This window comes from Panicum hallii, chromosome 7 (genome assembly GCF_002211085.1).
Source record: "Panicum hallii strain FIL2 chromosome 7, PHallii_v3.1, whole genome shotgun sequence".
Taxonomy (NCBI): Eukaryota; Viridiplantae; Streptophyta; class Magnoliopsida; order Poales; family Poaceae; genus Panicum; species Panicum hallii.
Window position 1 is genome coordinate 2,142,582 of NC_038048.1, and position 9,983 is coordinate 2,152,564.

General features: G+C 40.5%; 1 protein-coding gene across 2 annotated transcripts; it reads left to right on the forward strand.

Annotated features, from left to right (window-relative positions):
- Positions 1-4,603: 4,603 nt before the first annotated feature.
- Positions 4,604-9,174, forward strand: LOC112899637 (protein REDUCED WALL ACETYLATION 3-like). 2 transcript variants are annotated; one of them, XM_025968186.1, is made up of 15 exons: positions 4,604-4,734; positions 4,809-4,900; positions 5,139-5,258; positions 5,384-5,440; positions 5,540-5,612; positions 5,836-5,994; positions 6,160-6,309; positions 6,431-6,686; positions 6,766-6,887; positions 7,067-7,153; positions 7,251-7,339; positions 7,436-7,498; positions 7,763-7,819; positions 8,682-8,778; positions 8,855-9,174. In XM_025968186.1, the coding sequence occupies exons 1-15, from the start codon at positions 4,657-4,659 to the stop codon at positions 9,011-9,013; spliced, it is 1,659 nt and encodes a 552-aa protein (XP_025823971.1). In that variant the 5' UTR covers positions 4,604-4,656; the 3' UTR covers positions 9,014-9,174. The 2 variants fall into 2 exon arrangements, with proteins under 2 accessions (XP_025823971.1, XP_025823970.1); XM_025968185.1 differs by lacking the exons at positions 8,682-8,778; positions 8,855-9,174 and adding an exon at positions 8,292-8,675.
- The last annotated feature ends 809 nt before the right edge of the window (positions 9,175-9,983 follow it).

A 9,983-nucleotide genomic window follows, 5' to 3' on the forward strand; every position in this document is an offset into this window, starting at 1 on the left:
AGCTGAAACCATTTTGAAAAATATTTGGTAGAACGGCTCTTCCTGTATTTGTTTAAATGGATGAAGGAACTCAAATGTCCAATTTACCCCTAGTAATCTCACTTAGTTGTACAGCTAATTTTATGTTTACCTTCAATTCATAATTTGAGTTCAATGAATAGATTAATGAGTGGAGTTATAGATTAATATTTTTTTCTCCTTTTTCCTCTTTTTTAACGCATCTTTTTTACAATCCTTTTTGTCCTTCCTTTGCATCCCTTTTCTACCTTATCCAATCTCTCCTCCTTCCGAGAGGCTCTGTTCCCGTTTCTTTTCCTCTCTGCCACTAACTCCAGCCGCAACCCAAAAGAGGAATGCATTACTCAATTATCAAGATCGGCGTAAGAACCGCCTAATTTAAGACTATTTTAAGCAAACTGCCGGTCATTATATTTAAGATGAGAGCTAGCACATGTTCACTCAAGAGCATGTTATGTGCTAACCCACATCTAGAGACTTCAACAATCGACACATCATTCACTTAAAACGATATCAAATCCGGTAGTCTCGGTACGTGCTTGCCACATTCCTAGGATTAAGCACACCTACCATCATACAAATTGCACATTACCACATGAACCATAGAGAGCATATTTTACACAATACAAGGTTCAACATTAAATATTACAAGTTCATAACAAGAAGGTTCAAATCTAAAATTAAAAGGTTCCAACTCCAAATACAAGCCTTGGGCTCACGAATGAAATATAAAAAGAGTCATGAATTTAAGTTTAATGTTTTTGTCATGCTCTCACAAAGGACAAGCTATGCAGCTGATAAAACAACTAAAGCGTGATAAGACAACAACGTCTTTGCTTAAGGACGTCATCGTGACCACAACAACTCACTCCTCTCCCGCACCGGAATCGGCGGGATAGAAGTGGCCAAATACGACTTCCGGCTCACCTACAACTTAGATTAAAAGTAACATGAGTACGAAGGTACTCGCAAGACTTACGCGATTATATAATCAAGGATTATGCAAGGGGGGCTCAACAAAGATGAGGTTTTATGGTTAAGTAATTATTTCATAAGCATGAGCTCCCTAATCAAACAACTAGCTCCCTAGCAAATTAATTATCTTGCCCAAATCACAACATAAATTTTAGTTGATTAAAGGAAGAACAAATACTTGATCATAAAGGTGACATTAGACAATAACCAACGTACACGATACTTCTACAAAGAGTTCGTAGCAATTTGAGCTTGCTCATAATCGAGAGCGCGGCAATTCGAATTGATTATTAACCTTGCAAGGATGTATTTCTTTACCCACACGACACAACGACCATGCGGCTCACCCAACCGACCAAATTGGATGAGGGGTACTCGCATCAACCGTTTCCAACAAGCCTCAACCATTGAGAAACACGCCTAGCTTACGCGGAGAGTCATCTAGATCCACCGGGATACCCCTAAGCCTCTCTACATGGTCCCATGGCCACGCATCTAGGATCATGCCTCAATGATCAAAACAAAGGAGGTAATAGGCTCATCCTTACCATGATTGGATATGTGGTAGCACGATAAAATGCTCAAAATCTAGGTCATACACGGATAGTCCTTAAACGATTCGAGTGGACTATGCCTCCGAGACTCCTTTCTCTAGGCCCTACCATTCCGCCCGAACCACGAAATCATCTTTCCAACATAACCATAACCGAACAAGTGTAATCAAGGATAACCAAGTGAGTGCAGTGTTATCCTATTCTATTATTTCCTTTCAAGTTATAGCATAATCTAAGCATGGCTAAGCAACTAGTCAAATTAATTAGTTAACCAAACTATCATGCGACAAGGATATGGATAACAATTCAAGGAAGGGTAACGCACAAGAGTAGGTACAAGAATGCGATAAATAAACATAATATATAACCATAGATACCCAAATGAGATAACTAAAGCTAAATCAATTTAGGTGGGTAAAAATATCATGCTTATCTGCTTGCCTTGGTTATCTTCAGGCTCAACCACAAACTCTACATCAGGCTCAGGTTCAATGATCTCGGTGGGCTCAACGGGCTCGTTCTCCAGCGTTTCGGTCACTAAAATACATGAATGAGTGTATGCATTAGCATGATGCTATGATTTGTGCATGAGATAATATGAAATGAAAAATGAATGGCACATCATGAGATGATACGCAAACATAAGCATAACCAACACCAATCAAGCATTTTCCACTAGACTAGTCATGAAAAGCATTAAGCAAGTAGAAACAATAAAAAAATCATACAGCAAGCATAAATCATGAATTAATTTGAGCATACAGAGAACATCAGTAAGAAATTATGAAAGTTGGATTTGCAGCAAAATGAATTATATAGTATTATTTATGAGCATGAAAATTTTTCAGTTACTCTAAAAAGTTAAATCTTAAAAGATATGTAAATCACTTCAACAAATTTCCAGAAAATTACCATAGGAACTAGATGGAGAATAGAAGCTAACACAAGTGGATTTACTGTTTTATCAATTTTTGGTTAATAGATATGCAATAAACAACTTTCAGGTAGCAAACATGAAATCAATCTAAAACTCTAATAAACAGTTGGTTTCCTACAAAACAAATTACACCATTGAAAAGATCATTTAACAAGGGATCTAACAAAAAAAGGGATCTAACAAAACTAGGTTTGGAATTTTTAGAGCAGCAGAGAATTTATCAAGTAATTGTTTCACTTTTTAATAAACAAAGCATAACTAATTTGTTTTAACTGAAACATGTAGAAAAACATTTTTATAGGGTAGGTCTACACCTAAGATTCCAATAAAACAAGTCTTATATTTTTCAGAGCTCTACAGAAATTTATACATATTTTACAAATTTTTAGATCCACAAAACAACATACAATAGCAGATCTGCTCAACCTAGGCCCACCTGAGCCGCTGACAAGGGCCAGGGACTAGGAGGACCCTAACTGGGTCAAGGCTTGGCAAGCCAGCCTTGCTGCACCTAGGGAAGCTCACCGGAGGCAGAGGATTTGGCAGCGGCCGGCGGTGAGGAAGAAGGGGATGGCAATGGAGAGGAAGGGGAAACTAGGGCTAGGGTTTTGGGGAGGCCAGCCGGGGCTTAAAATGAGGTGAGAGCGAGGGGCAAGGGTGGTTTTCGCATGCCCCTGAGCCACGGTGGTCAACAGGCGGATGCTGGCGTGGAGGCGCCGTCCATGGGAAGAAGGATTAGCGGGGAAGAAGGAGAGTGACGCTGACAGGTGGGCCCGGGGAGAGGGAAGGGAGTAAAAGCGTCGGTTTAACTTCAAAATAGGAAAACAAGGTCTTCCCGAGATTCAAAAATCACCAAATTTTAACAGGAGCAAAATAACAACACCAAGAACATACTCCAACAACAAGCACTCAAAAATCTATCCTAGATTGCTCTCAGGAAAATAAAAAAATGGCGGTTTTAAAACATTCCATGAATTTTATGGCTCAGGTTAGTTGATACAAAATTGAGAAAAATTTACTTAAAGTTCATGATTTCATGCCTAGTATTTAAATAAATTATTTTCAGGCATAGTTGTAAAGCAAAAATTAAACTTACTTCACAACCAACACACAAACAAGACAAGAAAATAAATAAACTCAAGCACATGATGCTATGTTATGCTTTAATGATGTTCATGATGCTATTATTTAAATATTAAGTATGTTTATCAAGTTTGGGTCGTGAGACAATCGGAAGACAAGCCAACAAGGTTGCTGACAAGCTCGCGAAGCAGGCAAGCCCAGCCCCAATTCCAGGTTCTTGCCTTTACTCCTGCGAAGCTTTTGGACATTCTCAAAACTGTACTGTGCAGATGGCACTACAAAACTTTCAATGGGGCATGTTTTGCCCCATCTCTGTACTTTGCTTATGACTTATGAATAATGAAATACTTACTGTTTCAAAAAAAAAACTCCAGCCGCAACTGTACACGACGCCGCTCTTCTGTGGCTTCGCTTCGGCCTCACGCGTCGCTCTGCTCTAGTCTCATCGCTCCGTTGTCCACGCGCCTGCTTCGTCCCGAGTGCAGCACTCCTAGGCCGGTCCAGGTGCTAGCGGCTGTGGCCGATGCGTCCGACGCCGGGCGGCGCTCCAGCAAAGCCGAGGACGGTGGGCGGCACGCCCACGCCACAACGAAGAAAGGGGCGGCGAGAACGGTTAGCGCTGCAGCCAAGCAGCCGCAGCTCCTCCTGCCTCGCGCTGTAGGCCGGACTCCTAAGTCGATGGGTCGGCGTTGTGGCATTTTTTTGGTAAATAAAGCAAACTTGAGGGATAAATCTGTACTTTCTGGCATGGGGCGGGGGGAGGAGCCGCGGGGAGCTGGTTTTTCCAGCTCTGGCGCCTCAGTTCATTCAAGCGATGGGCTCCGCGAGTGCTTCGGCGGAGAAGCCGTTTTGTTTTCCAGCGTTTGGTAGGGCTCCTAGCATAAGCGGATGCTGGAGCTGTTGGAGGAGCTATCAAAGGGCCCCTAAGTTGATCACGTCTCTGTCTGAGAATTAGTCATTGCTAATTAGTCAATGTAATTGATGTCCATGGACTTTGTCACCTGTGTAACAGCTGCAGCTTTTAAGGCTTGTTTGTGGAATGAATCAGTTCCGTCTATATTTATCGTTTGTTCAACCTTATATATACTGATGAGCAGTCTTTCGAGCTGCATAATTGCATATAGAGTAGCTGTGAGCATTCAAGGCAACGCAACGATGGCCTTGCAGGTTAGCTAGTCTGATGCTTTTGATGAACTAATTGCTAGGCTCATAGCACTCATAGTTATGCTAATATCTTGCAGGTTCCATTTCTGCTCAGTCTTTCCTCTGTCCTCGCCGCATGGATCTATTCTGAATTCCTGGGATTCAGGGCATCATCGTCTCATGAAAAAGTGTAAGTTGTATCTCTGCGGAAACCCCTGGTTGTTGCTCAGCTTTATTTGGGACAGAAGATTTGAATCAGTATCTCTCTTCAATCAAAAGATCTGCGAATAAGTAAATGTTTAAGGACGGACAACTCGGCTGCAACAGTAGTCACTAGTATTAATTGCTGTTTAGCTTACAGTAGCATCATGAACAAGTTGAAGAACAGCTGTTCTATTTTGCTGCGATTATTGTTTCATCATCTTCAGCCACCCGGATGCTTACTTGAGTAATGAAACCATCAAACAAGATGACAGGGCAGTGCTACTTGAAGGAAGCCAATCCAAACTGCCATCCCGGAACAACTCTGCCAAGGCAAATTTAATAAGGTACTGACTAAACGACTAATAAAATAAAGCCATCAGGATTATATATATCGTAAAACCATCAGGATATATATCGCATACAGTTCGTAAATATTGATGTCTCTGTGATTGTGACTTGTGAGCTGCAGGTTCATAACATTGAATGAGTCCTTTCTGCTTGAAAACCAGGGCGTACTGAGAGCCATGTAAGATCAATCAATAACTAATGCCACGTCTGCTCTAGGAATTCTGGCTATGTGATTAATAAGAATGATGGACCTTACGTGTTGTTTAACCATTTCCAGGTCTGAATTTGGCATTATTCTGGTTTACTTTTACATCTGTGATCGGACAAACATATTTGCAGAAAGCAAGAAGGTAAGCATGAAGTCACTCCTGTTACTTAATCTTAAAACTCTGTTTCTCAAAATAAAATCTTAAAACTCACAGCAGAGTAGCTACAGGTAGATGTAACATAGTTTTTGTTGGTTAAAATGTAGTTATGGTATGCTTCAGATATCTGAAGATTGACCTTGGGAATTTTAGCTTTCTGATTTACTATGGCCTCAACGTTCTCATATCCCTGTTTTGTTCTCAACAGAGCTATAACCGCGACATGTTTCTGTTTTTATACATTCTTCTTATCATCGCGTCAATACTTACTTCGCTTAAGAAGCACCATGAACCATCAGCAATTTCAGGAAAGTCCATTCTCTATCTTAATCGCCACCAAACTGATGAATGGAGAGGATGGATGCAGGTTGGTGTGTTACCTGACTTCTTTAGTTCTGTCTGATTTTTAGCTATCTGTATCACTTTGGATTTCAAGAGAGACTTGAGTGTGAGGACATATTAAATGCATTGTTGTATTTTTAGTTGTGTTTTGGCTGCACGAGTGGTCTGATTATACAATCTGCAATTCCAGGTATTATTTCTGATGTACCACTATTTCGCTGCCTCAGAAATATACAATGCAATTCGTGTGTTCATTGCTTGCTATGTCTGGATGACTGGATTTGGGAATTTCTCATATTACTATAAAAAGAAAGATTTTAGCATTGCAAGATTTACTCAGGTGCCCATTCTAACGCAAATTTAGTTACTTTGTTACTGATGATAAGCTTGAACAACCATCTAGATTTCTTGTAACTCCACCTTTCAATCACTGAACACCAAAAAATTTACATTTAATGCAGATGATGTGGAGGGTTAATTTCTTCGCAGCATTCTGTTGCATTGTCCTTGACAATGATTACATGTTGTATTATATCTCTCCAATGCACACCCTATTTACTCTAATGATATACGGATCGCTCTTTCTGTTCAACAAGTACAATGAGATACCATCAGTAGTGGCTATTAAGATTGCTTGTTGCTTTTTGACTGTCATTTTGATATGGGAAATTCCTGGGGTATTTGAAATTTTGTGGGCACCATTAACATTTCTGATTGGTAAGGTCTCTCTGTATTTCTTTCTGTATGCCATTGTCATTTCAATTGTGGACTGAACAAAAATGTGCTTTTAATTCAGGCTACAAAAATCCAGAGCATTCAAAGGTAAACTTGCCCCTGTTGCACGAGTGGCATTTCCGTTCTGGCCTTGATCGATACATATGGATCATTGGAATGATCTATGCCTACTTTCACCCTAATGTAAGTATTTCAAATAGTGATATATCTTTCATCCTATTGAACTGAATGCATGAATATTAGAAATACAAAGTTATTTCATACAGTTTTTTTCTCTTTGTTATGTCTACTTTAAGGGTCCTCCTTAATACTTATGTTTATCTCATGTAATTAATCTAAATAGAACATTCTGTCCTAAACAGGTTGAAAAATGGATGGAGAAGCTGGAAGAATCTGACACTAAGGTTAGACTGTCAATCAAGGGAACCATTGTGACAATTTCCTTGATGGTAAGTCTCATGATCATCTGTTACCATTATCGTTGCACTGACTAGGATGAGTTCCATTAAGAAAATAACTGACTATAGGTTCTGCTCCTTTTTCTAGGCTGGCTATCTGTGGTACGAATATATCTACAAGCTGGACAAACTTACATACAACAAGTACCATCCCTACACCTCATGGATTCCTATAACGTATGTATATCAAATCTTATCGCAATGAGATTCCTAATTATATGGTGTGTGGCAGAAATTTCTCATTACAGTTAATGACCCCTATGTTTCTTACAGTGTTTATATCTGCCTACGCAATTGCACCCAAAAGTTGAGGAGTACCTCTTTGGCTCTTTTTGTGTAAGCATTTAAAATTCTGTGTTTCTTATGGCCCTTGGAAAGGTATCAAGAGCTATCAAAACTAAAAGTTAAGAGATAACAAAATATGGTACCAAAGGTACCAATTTTCAATTTGCCTCCTAAGTCAAAGTTTGTTGTATATATAGCTTGGTACCTTTCTATATATGGTAAAAATTCTCCAAATTTCTACCAACTTATCACATTATTTTCTTTTATATAGTTTCGATTACTCCATCTCTAAGTATGTAATCCCTTCTTTTATAGTTGGCTAGGCAAAATTACAATGGAGAGTTATATTTCTCAGTTCCACATTTGGCTCAGGTATGGGACTCATCTTTTTTTTTAACTTGGAACTCAGTATGGTCCTTTTTTAATGTAAATTGGCAGGACCTGCCATTTATCTTTACTTATTTCTAAAGCATGTAACATTTCCATCTTAATTTTTGGTTTGGTCCAATTTCTATCATCGACATGTGGGTCTTAGTCCATCCCGTATACGAGTCTGACCAGTCCTTCATCCACGACTTGATCACATAAACTTGTATAACCTAACGTACGGGCAACTATACGTATCCGATATTTATATAGTCTTTTTGTCTGTAGCAACGCATGAACATATTTGCCTAGTTAATTAATATAGGTGGACTAACAAAGCCTAAGCCCGAAAAAAAAATGAAAAAACCCGCAGGCTGGGAGCAATGCCCTTTGATGCCTGCCCTTGCAACCATGCTGCCGTCCAAAAAATTGCATTGTGTCCATTTCCTAAGGTGATTTTTGTGGCCTTCTCAAACAGGGTTCTGTCCTTGGTCGTGGAAAGAATGGCCATGTCCATGTCCTTCCAAGGCTTGTCTTCCGGTTGCCACTCATACCAAAGCCAACTTAAATGTAGCGCCCTTGCAAATTTGCGCAGGTTGAGGATCGCCAGTCCTCCAAGGTGTTTAGGCATGCACCAAATCTCCCCATTTACTACCCAATATACGTCCCTAATTATATTACTGAAGATAGTCGATCAGTGTAATGTGTCTCCTGTCTCCATGAGCGTACAAGGTCAAGAATGAATCCAAGTTAACCTTTCGTAGCAGAATTTGATTAAAACTGAATCCAAAAGAAAAAGGTTCAGATACTTTGAGTTTCTGTTGTGTTCTCAGCTTTCACACTGAGGGATGAGTGGCTTCCTTTACAGGTCTGGTATTCCAAATGGACAGCCAAAGTTGCTTCTATCCTTCATACCAGATTACGCGTTGCTGAACTTTTTGCTTACTACAACGATATTTCTTTTAGTAAGCTCCAACGTCAAAGTAATTTTCATTCAAAAATCTCATCAAAACGATATTCACTACGTGACTTATCCTGCAGATATCATACCGGGTGTTTAAGCTCACAAACAGTCTGAAAGAGGCTTTTATCCCCACTAGGGACAACAATCGTCTATATCAAAATTTTATCGCTGGGACTGCAATCTTTATTGGCCTATATTTCTGCTCATTTATTATTGATAAAATACCAATTGTATAGATAAGAAAAGGACTACAATTACAGGAGTTGAAGTTAGCTACTCTTTCTTGAGCTATGTATACTCAACTCAGATAGCACATTATTGCTTTTCCAGGGATGAAGAAGTTCCAAATAAATGAACTTAATAATAGTTCATGGGGCAAACCTATTGGTTGATATAATGCTCAAACTCAATTCGTTTCCATATATAGGAGGAGAGGCTACCTCAGAAAGCTAACCATCAGGCATAAAGAATATTCCAATGTGGTAGTGCACGAGATCGGGCGTGACTAGAGAACACCGGGTGTAACAAATTGATTTTTGAAACTTAACATCAAAGGCATACTGAGAACCCTAACCTTACTAGCTCTTAGAAGGCCAAACCCGAAGCTATGCATGACTAAAGACATAAACAACCTATTGTTAAATTTCAATTAAAATATGATCAGCGCATGTATTAATTCAGAAAGAACCAAATTAAACTTTCTCACACCTAAGCAGCCTAAGGGGCAATAAGTGAGAAGTTATGTATTGGGCTCTATGTCAAGCTGCCAACGCTGCCTGGACCGTAAGCAGCTCACGAATATAATACCACGGCGACCATAATAAGTCGTTGTGGCTATACATCGCTCGCGCAACAAACGCGCGAGCCATCACCTGAAGCCGATCGATTCGGCCTGAACCGGCCCAACACTCCCTTTCTTCTTCCTTGAGCTCGCTGCTCGCTAAGTTCCTCGCTGTCGTTAGGGTTAGGGGGTTTGGGTTCGGGGTTCAGGGTTGGGGTTTTCGCAAGTGATGTTCCCGGACTGTAGAGGGAGGGCCCGGGGCGGTGGCGGACCGGCGGTGACGATGGGTTATGGGCGGGCGGCGAGGCGGCGGGGTGCTGCTAGCCGCAAGTGGTGGAGGACATCCGGTGGGCGGTGGAGGTGGTGGGGGCGTCACGGCAAGGAACCTGGTGAAGCTGGATTGGGGCGGTGGTGACCGGTGGCGG